Source organism: Haliotis cracherodii, unplaced genomic scaffold (assembly GCF_022045235.1).
Source record: "Haliotis cracherodii isolate W230 unplaced genomic scaffold, xgHalCrac1.p SCAF_10, whole genome shotgun sequence".
NCBI classification, from domain to species: domain Eukaryota; kingdom Metazoa; phylum Mollusca; class Gastropoda; order Lepetellida; family Haliotidae; genus Haliotis; species Haliotis cracherodii.
Window position 1 is genome coordinate 33,161,059 of NW_027266265.1, and position 27,444 is coordinate 33,188,502.

General features: G+C 42.5%; 1 protein-coding gene across 1 annotated transcript in view; it reads right to left on the reverse strand.

Annotated features, from left to right (window-relative positions):
- Nucleotides 1–9,654: 9,654 nt before the first annotated feature.
- LOC139454320 (protein FAN-like) overlaps nt 9,655–27,444 on the reverse strand; it is a 36,551-nt gene continuing 18,761 nt past the window's right edge. The window contains exons 20-32 of the mRNA XM_071235949.1: nt 26,765–26,958; nt 25,249–25,348; nt 23,676–23,734; nt 22,290–22,357; nt 19,946–20,013; nt 18,708–18,769; nt 17,737–17,798; nt 17,212–17,268; nt 16,274–16,409; nt 14,897–14,935; nt 11,822–11,924; nt 10,786–10,895; nt 9,655–10,151 (exon numbers count right to left, since the gene is read on the reverse strand). Of these exons, the coding sequence (XP_071092050.1) occupies nt 10,063–10,151; nt 10,786–10,895; nt 11,822–11,924; nt 14,897–14,935; nt 16,274–16,409; nt 17,212–17,268; nt 17,737–17,798; nt 18,708–18,769; nt 19,946–20,013; nt 22,290–22,357; nt 23,676–23,734; nt 25,249–25,348; nt 26,765–26,958 (1,147 nt within the window). The 3' untranslated portion in view covers nt 9,655–10,062. The remainder of the gene's footprint in view (nt 10,152–10,785; nt 10,896–11,821; nt 11,925–14,896; nt 14,936–16,273; nt 16,410–17,211; nt 17,269–17,736; nt 17,799–18,707; nt 18,770–19,945; nt 20,014–22,289; nt 22,358–23,675; nt 23,735–25,248; nt 25,349–26,764; nt 26,959–27,444) is intronic.

A 27,444-nucleotide genomic window follows, 5' to 3' on the forward strand; every position in this document is an offset into this window, starting at 1 on the left:
GTGTGGAGATCTGTGTGTACGTGTGGAGCTGTGTGTACGTGTGGAGATCTGTGTGTACGTGTGGAGTTGTGTGTGTACGTGTGGAGCTGTGTGTATGTGTGGAGCTGTGTGTACGTGTGGAGCTGTGTGTATGTGTGGAGCTGTGTGTATGTGTGGAGCTGTGTGTACGTGTGGAGATCTGTGTGTACGTGTGGAGCTGTGTGTACGTGTGGATCGTTGGTGTACGTGTGGAGCTGTGTGTACGTGTGGAGCTGTGTGTATGTGTGGAGCTGTGTGTACGTGTGGAGATCTGTGTGTACGTGTGGAGCTGTGTGTACGTGTGAAGCTGTGTGGAGCTGTGTATACGTGTGGAGCTGTGTGTATGTGTGGAGATCTGTGTCTACGTGTGGAGCTGTGTGTACGTGTGGAGCTGTGTGTATGTGTGGAGATGTGTGTATGTGTGGAGATCTGTGTCTACGTGTGGAGCTGTGTGTACGTGTTCAGCTGTGTGTATGTGTGGATATCTGTGTCTACGTGTGAAGCTGTGTGTAGGTGTGGAGCATCGGTGTACGTTTGGAGCTGTGTGTACGTGTGGAGCTGTGTGCATTTGTGTGTACGTGTGGATCTGTTCGTACGTGTGGAGTTGTGTGTACGTGCGGATCTGTGTGTACGTGTGGAGCTTGATGTACGTGTGGAGCCGATTGTACGTGTGGAGCTGTGCGTACGTGTGCATCATGAGTGTACGTGTGGATCTCTGTGGACGTGCGGAGTTGTGTGGAGCTGTGTGTACGTGTGGAGCTGTCTGTACGTGTGGATCTGTGTGTATGTGTGGAGCTTGATGTACGTGTGGAGCTGTGTGAACGTGTGGAGCTGGATGTACGTGTGGAGCTGGATGTACGTGTGGAGCTGTGTGTACGTGTGGATCTGTGTGTACGTGTGGAGCTTGATGTACGTGTGGAGCTTTGTGTACGTGTGGAGCTGTCTATACGTGTGGATCTGTGTGTATGTGTGGAGCTTGATGTACGTGTGGAGCTGTGTGAACGTGTGGAGCTGGATGTACATGTGGAGCCGGATGTACGTGTGGAGCTGTGTGAACGTGTGGAGCTTGATGTACGTGTGGAGCTGTGTGAACGTGTGGAGCTGGATGTACGTGTGGAGCTGGATGTACGTGTGGAGCTGTGTGAACGTGTGGAGCTTGATGTACGTGTGGAGCTGTGTGAAGCTGTGTGGAGCTGGATGTACGTGTGGAGCTGTGTGAACGTGTGGAGCTGGATGTACGTGTGGAGCTGTGTGTACGTGTGGAGCTGGGTGTACGTGTGGAGCTGTGTGTATGTGTGGAGCTGTGTGAACGTGTGGAGCTGTGTGTACATGTGGAGCTGTCTGTACATGTGGAGCTGTGTGTATGTGTGGAGCTGTGTGAACGTGTGGAGCTGTGTGTACGTGTGGAGCTGTCTATACGTGTGGATCTGTGTGTATGTGTGGAGCTTGATGTACGTGTGGAGCTGTGTGAACGTGTGGAGCTGGATGTACATGTGGAGCCGGATGTACGTGTGGAGCTGTGTGAACGTGTGGAGCTTGATGTACGTGTGGAGCTGTGTGAACGTGTGGAGCTGGATGTACGTGTGGAGCTGGATGTACGTGTGGAGCTGTGTGAACGTGTGGAGCTGTGTGAACGTGTGGAGCTGGATGTACGTGTGGAGCTGTGTGTACGTGTGGAGCTGGGTGTACGTGTGGAGCTGTGTGTATGTGTGGAGCTGTGTGAACGTGTGGAGCTGTGTGTACATGTGGAGCTGTCTGTACATGTGGAGCTGTGTGTATGTGTGGAGCTGTGTGAACGTGTGGAGCTGTGTGTACGTGTGGAGCTGTGTGAACGTGTGGAGCTGTATGTACGTGTGGAGCTGTGTGAACGTGTGGAGCTGGATGTACGTGTGGAGTTGTGTGTACGTGTGGAGCTGTGTGAACGTGTGGAGCTGTGTGTACGTGTGGAGCTGTGTGTACGTGTGGAGCTGGGTGTACGTGTGGAGCTGTGTGAACGTGTGGAGCTGTGTGTACGTGTGGAGCTGTGTGTACGTGTGGAGCTGTGTGTACGTGTGGAGCTGTGTGTACGTGTGGAGGTGTGTGTACGTGTGGAGCTGTGTTTACGTGTGGAGCTGTCTGTACATGTGGAGCTGTGTGTACGTGTGGAGCTGTGTGTATGTGTGGAGCTGTGTGTACGTGTGCATCATGAGTGTACCTGTGCATCATGGGTGTACGTGTGGATCTGAGTGTACGTGTGCATCATGAGTGTACGTGTGGAGATATGTGTACGTGTGGAGCTGTGTGTACGTGTGGAGCTGTGTATATGTGTGGAGCAGTGTGTACGTGTGCATCATGAGTGTACCTGTGCATCATGGGTGTACGTGTGGAGATATGTGTACGTGTGGATCTGTGTGTACGTGTGCATCATGAGTGTACGTGTGCATCATGAGTGTACGTGTGGAGATATGTGTACGTGTGGAGCTGTATGGAGCTGTGTGCACGTGTGGAGCTGTGTGTACGTGTGCATCATGAGTGTACGTGTGCATCATGAGTGTGACCTTCATGTTCAAATGCTCATCAATGCCTTTAATTCAATATATTTACTTTTCGGAACAAACAAACAGTTTACTCATATTTGCCCTCGAAAAACTCATGGAATTCAAGATGTTTATTCTCGGGCATTCCACTTTTGAGACCCAGATCGATTAAGTTCACCCTGAATTATTTATTACATGTAGATGCGCAAATAAGGTTAAGACATTAACTTCTTAGGCAGCTGCGATTTGAGTGTTGAATGAAAACCCACGACAGTTTTAGATTATTTTATTTCACCCCAGTAAAAAATAGTTACGAAATTGAACACCGTTTGCACTCGACACGGCAGGTGCGGCGACTACGGTTCAATGGGGGTTAACATCGCGTTCAACATTGTTACCATTCCGAGCTCGTGCTGGTTTAATAGTGCTAGTCCCCTGAATACCATGCTGGAGTTTAACATGGATGCCCCACTCAGACATTTCATACTAACTCCGAGCCGACCACTCCTTGTTTTTTCCCCTTAATGTCGAGCGCCAGGAAGGGTAACAATAAGTGCCATATTATGGCGTGGCCACTGGATCAAACCACCGACCTTCCACTCTCCTGGCAGACGACCAATCCACTAGCCCACAGAGGCGGTTCGAGCAAATGAAACGTTGATAATTTTTTTGAAATAAATGTTTTGTATGTATATATAATGTCATGATCATAAATTAGTTAATGTTAATAAGTTTTACACGCGTTGTGTTGAGTAATTATGTGTTTGTTTGGGGTTTTGAACGCCAAACTCAGCATTATTCGTTATAATATGGCAGTCTGTAAATAGTGATGGATATTATGAGTAACGTACTACGCCCTTGGGGTACGATGGCACGTGATTCTCGACCACGGGATCGATTGAGACGCCTCGCACGACAAGCAAAGTTAGTGTCAGAGTGTGTTAGGTTTAACGCCGCTTTGATTGATTGATTAATTTGTTTGTTGGTGAACGCCGCACTCAGCATTATTCCAGTTATGTGACGGCGGTCTGTAAATAATCGAGTCTGGACCAGACAATCCAGTGATTGATATCATGAGCATCGATCCAAGCAATTGGGATCGATGACATGCATCAACCAAGTCAGCGAGCCTGACCACCCGACCCCGTTAGTCGCCTTTTACGACAAGCATAGTTGCCTTTTGCGGCAAGCATGGGTTGCTGAAGACCTATTCTACCCCGGATCTTCACGGGTCAACGCCGCTTTGAACGTAATATAGGTCTCCACGTTTACCACTTTGGTGAAAACCCACGAGCACGCGTATTGTGCTGACAAACCTAGAGACACAATCGGGGCGAAACGGGATTCGAACCTACGACCATAGGTTTCTGGCGTGCCCATGGAACACTACTCTGCACAGAGAAGACGACCGAGGCACCCGTTCCCCCGGTCACTCAGAAAGTCCCATGCGATAGAGCTTGGATTCAGAATAAATCATAGGAAATGTAAATGCTAGTCTTCTTGAACCCCATTTTATCCATGGAGTGAGTCAGTTGGGTTTGACGCCGGCCTCCCGTCGGCTTTGTGGGGAGGAAAGTCAAAGGTGATGCAGGTCATTTACCTTTGGTGTTAAAAAACCAATTATCATGTTCATGCCCCGATAGAGCTTAAACAGTTTGTGTTGGTAGAGAGCTAAAATAAGATCGAGATCGGCCTTAGTCACAGACACACGCTCTGCCGCCCGAGTGTTAGCCTGACATTTTACTGACGTTTCACTTCCATCGGTGTTGGTTAAATAATTAACTGGATAATCCGTGAATGGCTTTGAGTGAGTTAAGTATATAGTATTGTTTGAAGCCGATTTGATTGGGAAAGTTTGAAAATATCTCTGAAGAGGGCCGCCGACCTTCTCTCCACTACACCACAGAGTCAGGTCTCATTTTTAAGTAAAAAAACAAATCCACAAATCTCAGTAGTGCTAGTTTTTTTCCTTATATATGGAGTCATCTCTGTAGCCGTATCATCTTTTACAACAAAAAACAGATGCTCCATTAGTGATTATATCAGCTCATTTATTGATCTCCATATGCTAAAATATATAAACCTGGTACAAGTCTGCTGAAAGACATCCACTTGTGAGGGAACACATGATGACACGTACAGTGATGCAGACACACCAGTCATAGTCTACGTGAGAATGATGAAGAAACACACCATATTCTGAACAATTAATTGTTGAGTATCATTAAGTTTAATGTTTGATATGAGTTTCAGTTTCAGTGACGCAGACACACCAGTCATAGTCTACGTGAGAATGATGAAGAAACACACCATATTCTGAACAATTAATTGTTGAGTATCATTAAGTTTAATGTTTGATATGAGTTTCAGTTTCAGTGACGCAGACACACCAGTCATAGTCTACGTGAGAATGATGAAGAAACACACCATATTCTGAACAATTAATTGTTGAGTATCATTAAGTTTAATGTTTGATATGAGTTTCAGTTTCAGTGACGCAGACACACCAGTCATAGTCTACGTGAGAATGATGAAGAAACACACCATATTCTGAACAATTAATTGTTCAGTATCATTAAGTTTAATGTTTGATATGAGTTTCAGTTTCAGTGACGCAGACACACCAGTCATAGTCTACGTGAGAATGATGAAGAAACACACCATATTCTGAACAATTAATTGTTGAGTATCATTAAGTTTAATGTTTGATATGAGTTTCAGTTTCAGTGACGCAGACACACCAGTCATAGTCTACGTGAGAATGATGAAGAAACACACCATATTCTGAACAATTAATTGTTGAGTATCATTAAGTTTAATGTTTGATATGAGTTTCAGTTTCAGTGACGCAGACACACCAGTCATAGTCTACGTGAGAATGATGAAGAAACACACCATATTCTGAACAATTAATTGTTGAGTATCATTAAGTTTAATGTTTGATATGAGTTTCAGTTTCAGTGACGCAGACACACCAGTCATAGTCTACGTGAGAATGATGAAGAAACACACCATATTCTGAACAATTAATTGTTGAGTATCATTAAGTATAATGTTTGACATGAGTTTCAGTTTCAGTGACGCAGACACACCAGTCATAGTCTACGTGAGAATGATGAAGAAACACACCATATTCTGAACAATTAATTGTTGAGTATCATTAAGTTTAATGTTTGATATGAGTTTCAGTTTCAGTGACGCAGACACACCAGTCATAGTCTACGTGAAAATAATGAAGAAACACACCATATTCTGGAGAATTAATTATTGATAGTATTATTGACTATCATGAAGTTTCACATGTTCTATGAGTCTTAAACAGTACAGGTCCATCATGGCCAATACCAAGGGGAAACCTGAAAGGTTACAATCTCCAGGGGTTCGCGGTTTGAATTTTTCCAATATCATTGGTTAAATGTCATCAATAGTACCGAGATTAAAAACATTCGAGTCCCTGCAGAGTTTAGGGCAAAAGGTTATGTCAGCAAATGGGAATTAAATTTGGCACATATATAATTTGTATTAGAGTGACAATCACTATCGGACAGCTGGCAATATTCCCCTACCATACTTTGCCAATAACAATACCCTGTTAATCCAGACACCTCTCTTGCTAAACAAATTCATGGGGTGGATACAAATCTGGGACTTCAGTAAGAAGGGTTTCCGGACAAACAGGGTGTCACGATCTCCAACAATCAACCAAGATACAATGAATACAAGGATGAGTTATTGACAATGAGCAAGCACTAGTGGCACGATCCAGAGTGGGGTCCACAGTCAAAAACACATTTGGGACCCCCTGAACATACAAATAAAACCTTTTACTGAATACAGATAAATCTAGCCGGTCTCCTCACCCACACCCCAACACCCACCCCACCCCACCCCACCGCACCCCACCCCCAACACCATTGGTCTGAATAGCCCCCCTATCATATCCTACCCCTAATTATTCAGCCCAAATTCTAAAGTTAAGAATTCAGAATTTGATGACCCATCCCCCATCCCACCCCTTATAAAAGTCCTGGATCTGCCATTGGAGCATTGCCATCGTTTCAAAGAATTATTCCAAGTCATTTAATAATACAAGGCTAATTTCAATGTGTGGTATACGTAACATGTTGAAGTGCCATATGCACTATCATATGTCGGGACATCATGTGGGAATCGACCCCAGGCCTTACATGACAAGGTTGTACCACTAGGCTACCCCGTCGCAACACAAAACATGGACTAAAAGAATATAACACAATCTAATTGTTTTTATTCCAAACACAAGGACAAGCTCTCCACATCAAAGCCATCATCTATCCTTCACAGGTGGTACAGACTGTGTTCCTCTTTGAATACATACAGCCAGGTGTAGTCGCTATTTGTATCTGTGTCAAATCACAGCCTGGTTCTAGCAGGGGATCTGACCAATGCAGGATCAGATTATATCACACAAATGACACTATTTCTCATGCACATTGTGCTACAGCCTTGCAAGTATGTACTCTACCCATTGCTTCTATATAAGGCAAGGTAGGGTTCGCACATGATTGACTTCCATGAGATTACAGAGCCTCGGTCTGTTGATTTATTAAAAATAGACATGTTTCACGACTACACTGCATTTCGGCGTGTATTTAAGAATTGACCTTCACTTTGTGTGTGTTCATTGGAGTGTGAGCCTTCATAGAATGAATGTCCGATCTTACTATGTTTGGATCTGAATTTCTTCAATTTGTTCACAAGGATGAGTCGTAGCAATGATATTCATGAGACAATCATCCAGTCAAACTCTCTGATGTTTCTCTATGTATGCTAACACGCTGAGTTCAAGTATAAAGAGTCTAAATGATCAGAAAGAACGTTAACGCTTCTGTATTTATTCGCGCTACGGAATTCCCAGGGTTTTCCCCAGGAATGTGGAGGTAGTCCGTCAGTGTTTACGTCATTTCAAGAACACCGTCTCCTGAAAAAACTATGAACGTCAAATTGTGTTGTTTATACACTAATGAACGTCAATTTAGCAGGTCATGTCTCCGACCTCTCGTCCAATGGAAAAGCCATATATCGTGTAAACTTCCATTAAACAACCATACATGGATGATGGAGGAATGCAGTGTATACAAGCCTGTGAAGTACTGACGAGGCGTTAAGACGGAAACATTTCCGACATCAGACGCTGCCTGAAGTCACAGCACTAACTCAGCCTTCTCAAACAGGGCCGCAATAATTCTTTCATTCATCATTCAAACACGTTCAAAATAAAATACATGGAAAGATTGATGAATATCACAGTGTATATTGTGTGAAGAGAGAAGGAAAATGATTAACATGGGTTATCAATTTGTTGTCATAGCAAGTGTTTCACTCCAGCAATCAGGGAAGACAAGGTCCAACAGCTGGTGCACCATTTCAGTGAGTGAGTGAGTTTGGTTTAATGCCACTTTGAACAGTGTATCAGTCATGTTACCGCATGACAGCTTAATAGGAGAGGAAAGCCTGAAGCGATGCAGGTCTCTGACATTTACCACTCTGGTAAGGCCCTTGAGCACGGGTATGGTGCTGACAAACCTTGACACATAATCAGGGTAAATACGGGATTCTAACCCACATTTCTGCAAGGGAATTGATGCACATTCTTAGATGACTTGGGCAATTGCATCTCTTCACTACTAATAAAGTCACTACAGGATGTTTAGATTATGCAATGGATGGCGAATTCTTTGAGACATATTTGACCTTATAAGTGAATATTTCAACACAAATCAATTATCCATAATAAACATAAATTCATTAAGTAACAATTACCACTTACCAAGGGGCTATGTCAATTGTTTGCACATTATAACAAATTGCATCTACAGGATTTCATTGTTAGATCTTGCCTCCTCAGAATAGTTCAAGAAAATTTACACAAAACAGAACTTACATGATGCCAGATCCAGGATTTCGAAAAGAAAGTTCCAAATAAACCTTTTGCGATGTATATTTTTTTAGTTGATTCTGATTGATTTCAAAAGCCGAAAGTGGAATAGGACTATCATACTCCCTGGATTCTGGGTGAGTGAGTTGCTCACAAACTCATACAGCTAAATCAAGATGGAAGACAGATCAATCTTATTACTGGTAAAATAGATCTTTTACACGGATATGATATGTGTCTGTGTGGAGACTTGACAACCCCTCTACAAGAGGATGCGTTGGATGAACATTCTTATCAGCCGATCACCATTCAGGCTTCTATGTTCTCAGTACAATGATTGAAGAACAATCTCATTAAAATCAGATCTAAGTTTTCGCTACTGCTAAAAAAGATCTGGTCAGATTACGGGTCACGTCAGAACGACCTTTCGCAAACTTTGACCGATCAATGAAATGAATGTCAAGAAATCGACATTAGCCAATCAGAAGGCAGCTTTCTCGAGCTTGACGGCGCTAGGTTCAAACTGGCGACTTCGCTTCGAAACATATTTTAACGTATTCTCGATTTAAAAAAATCAAAACTGTTAAAAAGAACATTCTGGAAAGGCTCTCAGATGGCCTCAATTCTATGGATATAATAATAAAACCTGTAACTGTCGTTTGGAATACCCTCTGTTAAATATTTCGAGGTTGCATGATTAGAAAACACATTCTGTCTGTCACTTTCATGATCTGGTAAGCGAGGCTCCGACTGGTTGGATGAAAGGTCGTACTGACGTGAACCGTAATGGGATGTCCTCAAATCTTTGTTCAGCGATTATGAGAACTAAGTTCTGAATTTAATGAGATTGAACGAAGAATAATCATTTATTATCTGTGTACAAACGAAACTGGCATATACACATCAACACCAAAGTGACACTTACATTCTAAAAAGACATGGAAACTTTTGACACAGCCCCTCACATATACTCATATTCCAGTAACCAATATATTACAATAGTAACACTAAATAAAAGCAGCTTATATCTTTTTACAAACAAATTGAGATATAACCATCAGCATTAAACTGACAGGTACAATGTACATTTGGAAATGATATGGTTAACCTTTGACACGGCCCCTCACGTATGACACATAAACATATTAAAAATATCATCCAATGGTCATCATATACAATTGTACAAGCTTAAAGAGCACCATATTTCAATAAAATCATAATAAATACCTTGGACCCATTCTCTAATATAGCTTTGTCATGGACGTGCCATCTTTACGTCCATCCTTCCTCTCTCTAACTTATCACAGACTATTTGACTGGAGGGCTTTTTTAGCATCATGCTCTCTAAATCAAGCTCTTAACAAAGCTATCATAGTGAATGGGTCCAAAGAATTTATCAAAGTGGAATGGAAATATAATATCCTGGATAATTAAGGATGTAGATCGAAGAATAAAAACCAGATGCGAATTTTGGACCTGATATTTCTCAAACCACTGTGGAAGAAGATCCACATATTGGCATTCAGAGGATCCCCAGAGAGCTTTTTTGATCACCTACGATCCCAGCACTTCAGCAGTTGTGGGTGATCCGTCTAGCCACTGTGGGACTAGTTATCCGCACTGCCACACTATGACAGTCTTGTCATATCCTCCTGACAACAGCCTCCCATCCTCAGCAACATCAATACTGGTCACAGCATCTACAACAGACATCAGTCTCAGGATACCCATTTCTTGAGTGAGTGAGTGACAGGGGACCTATTCTACACCGGAATCCCCACAAGAAGACCAGCATAGGAAACTGGGGCCCTATTCTACCTTGGAATCCCCACAGAGACAAGAGTGGGGTACTGGGGACCTATTGTGTCCTGGAATCCCCACAGAGACAAGAGTGGGGTACTGGGGCCCTATTCTACCCTGTAATCCCCACAGAGACAAGAGTGGGGTACTGGGGACCTATTGTGTCCTGGAATCCCCACAGAGACAAGAGTGGGTTACTGGGGACCTATTGTATCCTGGAATCCCCACAGGAAAACAAGCATGGGGTTCTGGGGACCTACTTTACCCTGGAATCCCCACAGAGACGAGTGGGGTACTGGGGACCTATTGTGTCCTGGAATCCCCACAGAGACAAGAGTGGGGTACTGGGGCCCTATTCTACCCTGGAATCCCCATAGAGACAAGAGTTGGGTACTGGGGCCCTATTCTACCCTGGAATCCCCACAGAGACAAGAGTGGGGTAGTGGGGACCTATTGTGTCCTGGAATCCTCAGAGACCCAGAATGGGGCACTGGGGACCTATTCCACCCTGGAATCCCCACAGGGTTGTCTTACCTTGATGAGCCTTAGACTGGTGAAGTATCTGCCCCTTGTCCATGTCCCAGACCTGCACGAAGCCTGCACTGTTCCCCGACATCACCAGGCCCCCAGCCCAATGGAGACATCTGAAACAACAGAGTCAATGTGCCACCAGACCAGACCCGACGTATGCAACATGCTGAGGTAGGACAATTCAATTCGAACAACCAAATCTTGCCTCAGGCATTGAAAATCCATATCGCCCTCGAGAAGTGCGCTAACCTATACAGAACACAATCATCTGGAGGGTGAGGTTTCCAGACTACTGAGGTTTCACAGTACTTTCACTTTATATTCACTGAGGGCAAGGATTACTTCACGATGTCTGTGCTTCTGGCAACATGGCTAGAGAACAGATGGCTGACAAGTGTGTGTTGAAATGCTTGTATCGGGTGCACTAAATATGTGGAAAATGGTACAAAGTTTCCAGACGCAGAAAAGTGTGAGCTCATGAAGAAAACTATCAAATACAGTGAAGCAATTAATATTATCATCCAAAACTGGCTCCCACAGGAGATATCGCTTGGATGAGATCAAGCGATATCTACACTGTAGATATCGCTGCAATGAAATTACATCACAAAGCTTAGCAGACCATTGTGACATCACTGGTTACCATGACGTCACAATCAAATGACATCACTAATGGCTCTGCTACTGAAGCTGTTAGCAGTACTTTTTACACTGAAGACACTGCTAATTACTGTCTACAAATTGAAAAAGTCGGAAGAATGATGTTGGATGATAAATAAAATCTCACCCTTTTTCCACTTTTATCAACTCGTGTTGATATATTTCATATCAAAAGACACTCGGGTGAGATTCTCTATATCACAATGACATGCCCTACGACTCCACTGGACCTATATTTCATAAAAAAAATTAATCTTTCATCCCACCTAGTCTGTAAGTAGGTCGAGATGGAAGGGAAGCAACTATTGGTTATATGTGTTATTTGTGTTTTCTCAAGCTTGCACTAAATGTCAGGTTAAATATTAAAAAGAGTCCTTACAGTATTTCATCTTGGACATCCTTGGTGAAGATCTCGGTGCCAGTTCCTGTGTCCAGCACTTTGATGTAGTTGTCTTCCCCACAGGACAGGATCCGTCTCACATCTAGAACACACAGACACAATACACACATCTATAACACACAGACACAATACACACATCTATTACACACAGACACAATACATATTATCTATAACACACAGACACAATACACACATCTATAACACACAGACACAATACACACATCTATAACACACAGACACAATACACACATCTATAACACAGACACAATACACACATCTAGAACACACAGACACAATACACACATCTAGAACACACAGACACAATACACACATCTATAACACAGACACAATACACACATCTAGAACACACAGACACAATACACACATCTATAACACACAGACACAATACACACATCTAGAACACACAGATACAATACACACATCTATAACACACAGACACAATACACACATCTATAACACAGACATAATACACACATCTAGAACACACAGACACAATACACACATCTATAACACAGACACAATACACACATCTAGAACACAGACACAATACACACATCTATAACACACAGACACAATACACACATCTAGAACACACAGACACAATACCCACATCTATAACACACACATCTATAACACACAGACACAATACACACATCTATAACACACAGACACAATACACACATCTATAACACACAGACACAATACACACATCTATAACACACAGACACAATACACATATCTATAACACACAGACACAATACAAACATCTATAACACAGACACAATACACACATCTAGAACACACAGACACAATACACACATCTATAACACACAGACACAATACAAACATCTATTACACACAGACACAATACAAACATCTATTACACACAGACACAATACACACATCTAGAACACACAGACACAATACACACATCTATAACACACACATCTATAACACACAGACACAATACACACATCTATAACACACAGACACAATACACACATCTATAACACACAGACACAATACACACATCTATAACACACAGACACAATACACACATCTAGAACACAGACACAATACACACATCTAGAACACACAGACACAATACACACATCTATAACACACAGACACAATACAAACATCTATTACACACAGACACAATACAAACATCTATTACACACAGACACAATACAAACATCTATTACACACAGACACAATACCCACATCTAGAACACACAGACACAATACACACATCTATAACACACAGACACAATACACACATCTATAACACACAGACAAAATACACACATTTACATAACACATTTACATAACTGCATTTGCAGACACAATACAGAGTTTGCAGACACAATACAGCATTTGTGGACACAATACAGCATTTGCAGACACAATACAGCCTTTGCAGACACAATACAGCATTTGTGGACATATTGCTGCATTTGCAGGCACAATTTAGATCTATAACACAGACACAATACAAACATCCATTACACACAGACACAATACACACATCTAGAACACACAGACACAATACACACATCTAGAACACACAGACACAATACAAACATCTATTACACACAGACACAATACACATTATCTATAACACACAGACACAATACACACATCTAGAACACACAGACAAAATACACACATCTATAACACACAGACACAATACACACAGACACAATACACACATCTAGAACACACAGACACAATACACACATCTATAACACACAGACACAATACACACATCCATAACACACAGACACAATACACACATCTATAACACACAGACACAATACCCATATAGAGAACACACAGACACAATACACACATCCATAACACACAGACACAATACACACATTTACATAACACATTTACATAACTGCATTTGCAGACACAATACCGAGTTTGCAGACACAATACAGCATTTGAAGACACAATACAGCATTTGAAGACACAATGCAGCATTTGTGGACACAATACAGCATTTGTGGACACAATACAGCCTTTGCAGACACAATACAGCATTTGCAGACACAATACAGCCTTTGCAGACACAATACAGCATTTGTGGACACATTGCTGCATTTGCAGGCACAATTTAGACTTTGCAGACACAATACCGCATTTGAAGACACAATACAGCATTTGCAGACACAATACATAATTTGAAGACACAATACAGCATTTGAAGACACTATACAGCATAAAAGGACTCTTATATATACTCTGAATGATGCCAGTAACATCACCTACTCTGAAGGATAAATGAACATTAACATCATCTACTCTGAAGGTCACATTAACATTAACATCATCTACTCTGAAGGTCACATTAACATCATCTACTCTGAAGGTCACATTAACATCATCTACTCTGAAGGTCACATTAACATGAACATCATCTACTCTGAAGGTCACATCAACATTAACATCATCTACTCTGAAAGTCACATTAACATGAACATCATCTACTCTGAAGGTCACATCAACATTAACATCATCTACTCTGAAGGTCACATTAACATTAACATCATCTACTCTGAAGGTCACATCAACATTAACATCATCTACTCTGAAGGTCACATTAACATTATCTACTCTGAAGGTCACATTAACATCATCTACTCTGAAGGTCACATCAATATTAACATCATCTACTCTGAAGGTCACATTAACACCCTCTGCCCTTAAGGCTACTTTTAACCAAAGAAAATTGTTTGAGTACATCAATCTTGTACGATGTTATGCACATATTATTTGTGCAAGCGCTTAAGGAAATCTGCTGGATTGTTTTGTGTTTGTGGTTAAGAAGTGCACCTTGCCAAAAAAGAATTCCCACTAAGCCTTTTCTTTGTTTGGACAATTAGATTTAATAACAAAGATAATAGAAAAAGTTAAATACCAGCGAACAGCCTTAAACTACAGAGTCCGGAAGGTGAATGTTATGCCAAACATAGTGGGCAAGGAGTAAAATATTAGACAGGGGTGTATAACAGGTGGATCCGTTACCTGGACTGATGAGGACAGCATTGATTCTCCCATGATGCACTGTAAATACAGGAAAAACACTGAAGAACCACCACTGAGGGCTGCATGTACTATTGTTGGAACATACTGGGTCAAATATTTATATATTCATGATATAAGCATATTTAACCTCACACAACATACCGGTAGTGCCAATTCCTTATCTCTTTAATGCTATAACACAGAACCTAAATCATGTCTCTTTAATTAGGGGGCGCTCTCCACCAGGTCGCCATTTAGAGTTACCTCCCTTCAAGACCTCACTTTCCTCTCATTTGAAAACTGTGCAAATTTCAGATTGGGAAGGTTGGGTGATCTGTTGTATCAGGATAGAAATACTAATATCATAAATATTCTAGTGCAAAGGTTATCACACAGTTGGTGGCTGTGTTTGTAGTTGCAATACTGGTCTGTCGGGAACATGGACCAGAATATGTCATGGACTAGACTTCAGGCCTCCTCAAGCACCCCATCTTCACTAATCTGTCACATGCAAAACTATGCTTGATTACCTGTGTTAGAATACTAAACTCGCTCCCTTGTAAGACCAATTTCTATGAAATGAGTGAACAGTTGTGTAATCTGACGAGTGAATGCTCATAAAATTCATAAAATTGGTATTTCAAGGGAGCAAGTTCAGTATTTTATTTATTACTTGCTGTTTATAATTTTGTTTTAAAATTTAACTGTCGTGTGTGAATAGGCAGACATCTACATGATCCACAGCTTACTCCAATTCAGATAAAGAGAAGAATGCTTCAAACAAATAAAAAATTGATACTTATTAATTAAATACCATACAACAGCCCCCCTTAAGAATTCAGGCATCCGTTCCACAAAGCTATCATGACACTAAAGTTACTGTAACTCCCATTCTTTAACATAGACTTACAATCGCCTCGTGGAATGGGGCCCTGCACTACAAAGTTACAATCATTCAGTCACCAATGATGAAATTTGTTGCACCAGCTAAAACAGCGCCATGTGACGTCAGCCTAGCCACAGGGTTGTTGGGGTCATGGAGTGTGCATAAGCTCCTCTCAGTGATGTATCATCTCTACACGCAATGTCATTGAAAAAGCCCAGGGATGTTGGGAGCTTTCAATATTTGTTAATGAAACTTGTTCCCACAGTACCTTAACATGCATCTAGTATTACACAATGTGTAGTACAGCTGTATGTTATTAAACGGGGGATCTCTTCATGGGCAGGTAATAAATGATGCTGAGGGATCGGAACACCAAGTCACCCATGTCCTCTGCAAACACTTTGAGACCTTCATTTACTGGCCTTTGGCTAGCATACTAGTGTTAATTACTAATTCTGACAGTGTTAGTCATGACTGTACTCCTTGTGCACCTGCTAGTTGGTTGCTGATGTACTGAGTGTAGAGGTCCCACACACACAGATGGCCATCCTTGGTGCCCGTCACCAGTAGGCGACTCTCGGCATCCAGGTCCAGACACGTCACCCCCTCGTCATGGTCCAGCTGGCCCTGCAACATGGATGCCGTCATACTGACTATTCCACATGGATAGGGGTGAACAGAAGACTTGAGGAACATTAGTTGGAAGTTTGTTTGTTTGTTTACTTGTTGATTACTGCTGAATGCAGCAATATTCCAGCCATATGATGTCAGTCTGTAAATAATTGAGTCTGGACTACACAATCCAGTGATTGAGTGAGTGAGTTTTTATGCCGCTATTTATATTTATATTTATTTTAGATTTTTAGCAATATTCCAGCAAGATCATGGCGGGGGACACAAGAAATGGGCTTCACACATTGTACCCATGTGGGGAATCGATTCTGGGTCTTCGGCGTGATGAGTGAATGCTTTAACCACTAGGCTACCCAACTGCCCCTTATCCAGTGATTGACATTATCAGCATCGATCTATGCAAATGACCATCAACTAGGTCAGACAGCCTGACCACCCGATCCCATTAGTTGCCTCTTACAACAAGCATGGGTTGCTGAAGACCTATTCTAACCTGGATCTTCTATGGTCACATCAGTATAAAGAGAGAGATGAGTGACAAGCAAATGCTTGACCCCATGAAGCTACCCTACTACCCTACCACCGCTACCACTGCTACCACCCCTTTCACACTACCCTCCTTACCCAGGGAAAAGTCACGTGACAATTTCACGTTTTAGCAAATGACCATTATCATATAGTAATAGATTCTATGAGATGTCAAATGGTGTGAGTGCACCCTTTTCCATAACTGCTCGTGACATAGAAATTGTTTTTTGGGGTCTTGAACCACAACCAATGTGGTTCCCAAACTCACCAGATATTCAGCCGATGAGAGAGCCTGGCCTTGTTCTGGTTGTGGCAGCTTCCAGATCTGTAAACAACAGCACTGTACTTGTACATCATCCACAGTAGTGTACAGTTGACATAAGTCAGCTCATTTACAGTATCATGTAATTCAATGACTCCATGCTATAGAGGCAGTGTACAGGGAGCCTGACGTCCATACAATAGAAGCAGTGTACAGGGTGTCCGACCTCCATGCTATAGAGGCAGTGTACAGGGTGTCCGACCTCCATGCTATAGAAGCAGTGTACAGGGTGTCCGACCTCCATGCTATAGAGGCAGTGTACAGGGTGTCCGACCTCCATGCTATAGAGGCAGTGTACAGGGTGTCTGACCTCCATGCTATAGAGGCAGTGTACAGGGAGCCTGACGTCCATACAATAGAAGCAGTGTACAGGGTGTCCGTCCTCCATGCTATAGAGGCAGTGTACAGGGTGTCTGACCTCCATGCTATAGAGGCAGTGTACAGTGGCAATGGTACAGAAGACAGTCTTACCTTCACCGAAGAGTCCCAGGAGGCTGTGTACAGGGTGCCAGACCTCCAAGCTATAGAAGACACTGAAAGCACAGATTTAATCTTCATATGATAGAAGACAAAAAACAGTTCGCGCACATGCAGCCTATTTTTTCAGTGACCTTAAAAGTATGATCCCCAAAGGCAGAATGCCCATTTGGGCTGAGAGAAGAAATCCTCCCTGCTACACTGACAAGAGAAGGATGCCCCTCCCCGCTACACTGACAGACAAGGGTGCCACGCCCCCCTACACTGACAGACAAGGATGCCACCCCCCGCTACACTGACAGACAAGGATGCCACGCCCCGCTACACTGACAGACAAGGATGCCACACCCCGCTACACTGACAGTCAAGGATGCCACGCCCCCCTACACTGACAGACAAGGATGCCCCTCTCCGCTACACTAAGACAAGGATGCCCCTCCCTGCTACACTGACAAGACAAGGATGCCCCTCCCCGCTACACTGACAGACAAGGATGCCCCTCCCTGCTACACTGACAGACAAGGATGCCCCTCCCCACTACACTGACAGACAAGGATGCCCCTCCCCGCTACACTGACAGACAAGGATGCCACGCCCCGCTACACTGACAGACAAGGATGCCCCTCCCCGCTACACTGACAGACAAGGATGCCACGCCCCCCTACACTGACAGACAAGGATGCCACGCCCTGCTACACTGACAGACAAGGATGCCCCTCCCCGCTACACTGACAGACAAGGATGCCACGCCCTGCTACACTGACAGACAAGGATGCCACGCCCTTCTACACTGACAGGCAAGGATGCCACGCCCCGCTACACTGACAGTCAAGGATGCCCCTCCCCGCTACACTGACAAGACAAGGATGACACGCCCTGCTACACTGACAGACAAGGATGACACGCCCCTCTACACTGACAGACAAGGATGCCACGCCCTGCTGCAGCTGCACCACATCTCTCACCTGCATCATCATGGCCATGAAGTGTGTCCAACACCCGGCCGTACTCGATGCTGTAGAAGTAGCTGAAACACACAAGGACACTCTGATGTCACAACTAGAAATGATGTAAGCTTCATCAAATTCAAATCATAAACACTCAACATATTTAGCACCTTCACCTTCAATGCCATCCAATATTGTCAGATACATTCCCCAGGAGTATGTAGAAGGCATGTCAAGTCTCATTGTTTGTCACAAGCATGCGGTTGAGAAAACCAATGAGTGGGTTACTTAACTACACAAGTCATAACTGAAGAGGTGTTATGAAAGATCCAACTACTGATGCACTGCAATTTCCCATAGCTGATGGGAATCCATCGTTTACTAGTGAATAAAAAATCATCAATGCTACATGAAATACACTACATCTATAGCATGGAAACTAATTACTAACATTTCCAAAACAGACCTTGTTTAAATAGACATGGGAATACATTGCGAACATATTCATATGCTTCTGTTAGATACATCGTCATAACTTCACAGATTTGTATACACTTCGCTCCTTCATCACCCAAGATTTTGTTTGTTGTTTAACGCCGCACTTTTCAATATTCCAGCTTTGTGACGGTGAATTCATGAATCTCTTATTTATGGATAGCAACTTCTTTTATTCTTTGTCACGACGTTACAGGGCTACCTCTTGCTCCTTCATCAGTTGCTAGTCATAAAAAAGTGTCATGTATTCATGTTTTTCCAACCTATAAATGCCTTAGTATCAAATACTTTATATGGCAGTAAAAAATCAAGTCCAGACCAGATAATCCAGTGATCAATATTGTGAGCAACAATCCACGGTTGGGGTACGATGACAATGTGATCAACCAAGTCAACCAAGATTGTATCAAAATTTTCCCAAATAAAATTTCAGCTCTGACACAGTTGTGTGGGTCGTCTGAGACGCCACAATTCGTTGTGCGGAGTTGTATCCTTTAGTTGCTATCTAATCTCAGTTCCCCCTGATTATGTTTCTAGGTTTGTCATCACAATATTCATGTTCAAGGATTTCAACAAAGTGGTGAATGTCTTTTCTCCCACATCAAGCTGACATGCCATGATAGAACTGAAATACTGTTCAAAGCAATGTCAAACCAAACTCACTCACTCACTCACTTATTTCAGCCTTAGATTGCAATGTTCAAACAAAGAAATCGCCTGTTGTAGTCAAGGAGACAGGAGGATGAGGCACAGGTACTCACACATTATTGTCCCAGGAGCCCACAATGATGGTCTTGTTGTCTGGCATGGCTAAACAGGAAGACAGGGCCTGCAGGAGACAAAGAAAGGATCAGAGTGTTTCTGTTTCTATTGCTCTTACTTTCAAGGTCAACTTTTCATGCAAACTTCCGTGAATTAGAATCAGTGTAAAAAGTGAAAGGCAGTTTGCTGTCAACCATCACCCAGCTTCATTCAGTTTGATAGGTGAGATGTATTAGTTATATGAATCTCAAACAGCCGTCTGTGTCATGTCTGCCTGTGTTAGTTATATGAATCTCAAACAGCCGTCTGTGTCATTCTGCTTGTGTTAGTTATATGAATCTCAAACAGCCGTCTGTGTCATGTCTGCCTGTGTTAGTTATATGAATCTCAAACAGCCGTCTGTGTCATTCTGCTTGTGTTAGTTATATGAATCTCAAACAGCCGTCTGTGTCATTCTGCTTGTGTTAGTTATATGAATCTCAAACAGCCGTCTGTGTCATTCTGCTTGTGTTAGTTATATGAATCTCAAACAGCCGTCTGTGTCATTCTGCTTGTGTTAGTTATATGAATCTCAAACAGCCGTCTGTGTCATGTCTGCCTGTGTTAGTTATATGAATCTCAAACAGCCGTCTGTGTCATTCTGCTTGTGTTAGTTATATGAATCTCAAACAGCCGTCTGTGTCATTCTGCTTGTGTTAGTTATATGAATCTCAAACAGCCGTCTGTGTCATGTCTGCCTGTGTTAGTTATATGAATCTCAAACAGCCGTCTGTGTCATTCTGCTTGTGTTAGTTACATGAATCTCAAACAGCCGTCTGTGTCATGTCTGCCTGTGTTAGTTATATGAATCTCAAACAGCCGTCTGTGTCATTCTGCTTGTGTTAGTTACATGAATCTCAAACAGCCGTCTGTGTCATGTCTGCTTGTGTTAGTTATATGAATCTCAAACAGCCGTCTGTGTCATGTCTGCCTGTGTTAGTTATATGAATCTCAGACAACCGTCTGTGTCATGTCTGCCTGTGTTAGTTATATGAATCTCAGACAACCGTCTGTGTCATTCTGCTTGTGTTAGTTATATGAATCTCAAACAGCCGTCTGTGTCATTCTGCTTGTGTTAGTTATATGAATCTCAAACAGCCGTCTGTGTCATGTCTGCCTGTGTTAGTTATATGAATCTCAAACAGCCGTCTGTGTCATTCTGCTTGTGTTAGTTATATGAATCTCAAACAGCCGTCTGTGTCATTCTGCTTGTGTTAGTTATATGAATCTCAAACAGCCGTCTGTGTCATGTCTGCCTGTGTTAGTTACATGAATCTCAAACAGCCGTCTGTGTCATTCTGCTTGTGTTAGTTACATGAATCTCAAACAGCCGTCTGTGTCATGTCTGCCTGTGTTAGTTATATGAATCTCAAACAGCCGTCTGTGTCATGTCTGCTTGTGTTAGTTATATGAATCTCAAACAGCCGTCTGTGTCATGTCTGCCTGTGTTAGTTATATGAATCTCAAACAGCCGTCTGTGTCATTCTGCCTGTGTTAGTTATATGAATCTCAAACAGCCGTCTGTGTCATGTCTACTTGTGTTAGTTATATGAATCTCAGACAACCGTCTGTGTCATTCTGCTTGTGTTAGTTATATGAATCTCAAACAGCCGTCTGTGTCATGTCTGCCTGTGTTAGTTATATGAATCTCAAACAGCCGTCTGTGTCATTCTGCTTGTGTTAGTTATATGAATCTCAAACAGCCGTCTGTGTCATGTCTGCCTGTGTTAGTTATATGAATCTCAAACAGCCGTCTGTGTCATTCTGCTTGTGTTAGTTATATGAATCTCAGACAACCGTCTGTGTCATGTCTGCCTGTGTTAGTTATATGAATCTCAGACAACCGTCTGTGTCATTCTGCTTGTGTTAGTTATATGAATCTCAAACAGCCGTCTGTGTCATGTCTGCTTGTGTTAGTTATATGAATCTCAAACAGCCGTCTGTGTCATTCTGCCTGTGTTAGTTATATGAATCTCAAACAGCCGTCTGTGTCATGTCTGCTTGTGTTAGTTATATGAATCTCAAACAGCCGTCTGTGTCATTCTGCTTGTGTTAGTTATATGAATCTCAAACAGCCGTCTGTGTCATGTCTGCCTGTGTTAGTTATATGAATCTCAGACAACCGTCTGTGTCATGTCTGCCTGTGTTAGTTATATGAATCTCAAACAGCCGTCTGTGTCATGTCTGCCTGTGTTAGTTATATGAATCTCAGACAACCGTCTGTGTCATGTCTGCCTGTGTTAGTTATATGAATCTCAGACAACCGTCTGTATCATGTCTGCCTGTGGCGGCATGAGGACGTACCATGCTGGACAAGTTGACACTGCGGAGTTGACGCTGTTCCTCCAGTGAGTACATCTTCAGTAGGCTGTCTGCAACAAATGGGGCACATTACTGACAGTTCTGTAACATCACAGGTGCACATGACTCACAGCATTGTAACATGAGAGGGGCACATGCTCTGTAACATGAGAGGGGCACATGACTCACACCTCTGTAACATGAGAGGGGCACATGAGTCACACCTCTGTAACATGAGAGGGGCACATACCAAACCAAGTTTGTATAAGTTTATCATAGTGCTAAACAACTGAGATACTATGCCGCAGTTTAACATGGATACTCCCCACTCAGACACAGTATACTGACGCTGAACCAACCAGTCCCTTAATGACAAATGCCAGGCAGGGTAACAACAAGTACCATTGTTTAACATATTTTGGAATAACACAGACAGGAATTCAATCCTGGACCTTCCTCTCTCTGGGCAGATGCTTTACCACTAGACCACAGTGGCGGTCTGTTATTTCTGTGACTTCATGACATAAAATGTTCCATTGCACTTAATCAGAATCAGTTGTGCAGACACCCACCTTGTAGAGAAGATGGAGTGTGCAATGAAGACCATAGCAGCTATGATTGGATGATATTGTTATGAAGATTTTTTTGCATCTACATCCACCCAGCAATAAAAACTAACCATATTTTTAATATTTTGTCGCATATTTTTAACATCATCACTTCAGCTGCATGTTTCTATACTTGCATATGTTCATCAAGCAGGTGACATTTGCTGCAGAGCTTGGTTGGTGTGTTTAGCTTCCTGTCCCCGGAAATCGAGCTGGGAGAGCTTGCATATTTTGTGATTTTACTGCAGCTTTCAGGCCAGGCTATGCATACATATACATGGATTGGCTGTTGAATGCCTAATTACATCTCTTAAAAACATAACATTAGCCTAGTCTTTGGAAAAACATACACAACCTCAAGTGTCACTGATCTAAGGGGAGACAACTCTCCCTTGGCATCCAAGCCAAGTCAGACTTGTTCTCTAGTATTTACATATACGTCGTCTCCATGTTTGTTGTTTAACGCCACACTCAGCAATATTCGAGCTATATGACGGCAGTCCGTAAATAATTGAGTCTGGACCAGACAATCCATTGATTGACATCATGAGCATCGATCCATGCAATTAGGATCGATGACATACATCAACCAAGTCAGCGAGCCTGACCACCCAATCCCTTTAGTCGCCTCTTATGACAAGCATAGTCGCCTTTTGCGGCAAGCATGGGTTGCTGAAGACCTATTCTACCCCGGATTTTCACGGGTCCATGTGCAGACACTTGTTATTTAATCATACGCTTGGTAAAACTATAAACTATCTGTATTTGAATAATGCTTTACCTTGTGAGACTGAGAAAACATTCTTCCCATCAACTGAGAGCTTTGCATCAGTAACAGCACTGAAACCAAAATATGATCCTGAATCACAATGTTGTTACTTTCAGTCTTGCTGCACATTAATCACGACACACAAAGGGAGAGGTAGAGGATAAGAAACCTTTGAAATATTGGCTTGAAAATTATCAAACATGTTCAAATTTCTGACACTAGCCATTTTACTTTCTTACACGTGCACGTTTTGGACTTCTCACATGATCAGAAGTATGGCTAAAAGGAGGGACAGAAGTGGACTTTTCAAACTTCAGATGAAAATCTAAGTATGAGCAAGACCATGACCCAAGATGAATTCTTGCTATATGTTTTAACTGTTTTTAACTACATTTCCTATTAAAAGCAATTTAGGGCAAAGACCCATTATTAGACAAAATACTTCCTTGAAGGCTTCTAGAATTAACCATTTTGCCATATTTTAACCCTACGGATGCACTTAGGTTTTATCATAAGTATAAACATACAAGTCTTGAAATTAAGGAAGTCTAGTTACCATTCATAATAACAGCGCTGAAAACTTTCCAAACAATTTCTAAACATTTTGATCAATTAAAATATAATCAGTTAAAATATGCAGATCCAGTGGGCCAATAAGTACCCTTATTCTTCCTTGTCCATTCTCATACAAATGAATACAACTTGTCTTATTGGGAAATCTTTTCCGATTTATTTTTCATCTGGTAAATTTACAAAATGTGTATCAGTGATGCTATAAATTGTACTTGGCTTACTGCTATGTTTTTGCATAAGAGCAATTGATTAAAAAAAATATATTCAATTCAACATCAAATTTATTCAATTTTATTTTCACATTCCTGATTATAAGGGCAAGTGGGTTCAATAAACAAGGTGATGATAAATATACCACCTGATATGTCTGGTAGTGCAGGATTACAAGATAGGGGGTGCTAATAAGTTTCGTGACAAATGGTCAAGTCTTTCATAGGCATTTAGCATAATTGAGTGAGTGAGTGAGTGGGTTTGATGCTGCTTTTAACAGTATTCCAGTTATATCATGGCGTGTCAGCCTAATGTGGGAGGAAAGCCCGAAGTGATGCAGGTCTCAGACGTTTACCCCTTAGACAAAACCCACGAGCAGGCGTATGGCACTGACAAACCTAGAAACATAATCGGTGCGAACTGGGATTCAAATCCACAATCATAGGTTTCGGGCGTGCCCAAGGGAAGCAACTCTGCACAGCGAATCGCGGCGCCTTAGACGACTGGGCCACCCGTGCCCCCTCATTTAGCATATTGTGTTAAACATAACTCAATACACCTACACAGCAGTTATCTGAAAAAGGGGCAAGACGCAGCCCTGAAATGTTGTTCCAAACAATAAAGAATTTGTGATTATAGTGTGTGAGTTCAAATTAAACATCACATTGGCAATATTTCAGCCATATCGACACGAGTTGTTATCCAAGTTTCATGACAAAAAAAGCTGTTCTTAGTGTTCACTTAACAAAAATCATACACAAAACAACAACATGGAGAACTGATGTGACAACAACAGCCTTACTCCTTATGCAGTGTGTACTTGAGATGTGTTTTGATTTTGCTGAAGTCGACAGTTTTGATGACTGGTTCAGGCACCTCCAGGCTTTTCTCCATGGAGGACTCTGAAACCAACAATCATGACAGTCTGTTATTCTCAATAAATATCACAGGATTCTCTTCACTATTCCAATGTTATGCCATAGACCATATATAGATACGGTCTTTGGTTATGCTAAAAATATTCTTGTGCAATGTTTTTGTGACATCCCTATTAACTGTTGTACAGCTGCTTCCTGATGGTAACTGTACAGTGAGTCAGTGAGTGAGTCTGGTTTTACGCCGCTTTTAGCAATATTCCAGCAATATCACGGCGGGGGACACCGGAAATGGGCTTCACACATTGTACCCATGTCGGGAATCGAACCCGGGTCGTCGGCGTGAAGACTGAACACTTTAACCATTAGGCTACCCGACCGCCCCTTAACTGTACAGCTTCTTTGTCACAAAGAATTACATGACAGAACAGCATTTTTCAGTTTTTGTTCTACAACACTCAAGAACATTAGAGTTCAACATGTGCCAGTATTCTCACTGAAGTGTTAGACTGAAGTGTTAGACCCTTGTCATGCACTTAATTGAACCAAGACAAGGTGTGGTCCATATGATGGAATATGACTGGAACCAGACATTTTATCATGCTTCCATGTCAGAATGTTGAGATCTGAATGGTCCACATGATCTTGATAAAATACTACCGGTATGTATCCTGCCTGCAAGGGAAATACATTTCTGAGAGGGAGAATAAATCCCTTATACCCCACCTTGGGGAAAACAGGCTGAACGCAGATTTCTCAGTGGGAGAATAAAACCCCTATATTCCACTTCAAAGCAAAAAGCCGCACACTTTTTCTAAGTCAATGAAAGTCACATGACAGCACAAGTTAGCCTCAGCTCAATCGAAAAGCTGTTTTCTATCATTTTTGAATTTGTTTAAATTCTTTCACAATAAGAGATAAAAACATGTCTAAGATATGTAGCAATATCACTTGGGGTACATGGGGTTTTATGAGTCTCTCTGGCTCATAGTAAAAAACTATCGGGGGACGCATAAAATCCCTTGTATCCCACGTGATCCTAGTAGTCAGTGTTCCTGACCCAGTTATCATCTTGACGTTCACAAACATCTACTCTCATAGGACCAGATATTCAGCCCTAAGTCTGCAATTAGGTCAGTAAGCATTCTCAAGCTGGAATAAAAACATTCCCAAATCATGTTGCAATAGTTACAAGTAGCTAATGTTTTGTCGTGTTCATAAAGCTGACTTGTACTACATGGATATCAAGGCCAGTAAAGAGGAAGAAGACTTGATGCATTGAATGCAGTCTTGAAATACAATGTCAAATGCCTCCAGATTTGAGAAAATAAGAAATGTAAAAAAATCCCAATTTTGAACAAAATGACAATTTTTTCTTCATTTGCTTGCATGGGGCACTTAGTTGGGAGTCCTACACAAATCCCAGCTGGAACATGAACTCACCAAATGAACGTTTGTCTTTGTTAGTGTCAGAGTCTGCCCTCGCTGCCACATGTGCCTCCAGTGTGGGAACCGGGCGGGGCACCGGTGTGGTACACAGGCGCCGGGGATGTGGGGTGGTGAACAACTGTTTGGGGACCTGGCCAAACTCCATGATTTGTGTCTCCAGGCCTGCCCTCTCATTAGGGTCCTCGATACTGAAGCAGGTAGAAAAAGTGGCGACTATTATTTGATTAAAGAAAAGCGTGACAAGTTATGTACATCTTCCCACCCTCTCCCCACCTTTAATTTCCACCTACTCTCCCCCATTCTCCAGCACTCTCTCCCCAACTTTCTACTCTCTCTCCCCACCTTCCTGCTCTGTCCCTGCCTTCCCCCTACTTTACCACTCTCTCCACCTTCCCACACTCTCTCCCTGCTTTCCCCACACATTCTTGCCATCTTCCCACACCCTCTCCCCCTTTCCCCACCTTCCCACCCCTTTCCCCACACTCTTGTCACCTTCCCCCACTCTCTCCCCCTTTTCCCCCACTGTCTCCCTGCCTTCCCACACTTTCTACCCGCCTTCCCACACCTTTCCACACTCACTTGCCACCTTCCCCCACTCTCCCACCTTCCCCCTTTTCCCCCACTCTCTCCCCACCTTCCCCTACTCTTTCCCTGCCTTCCCCCACCTTCTCACA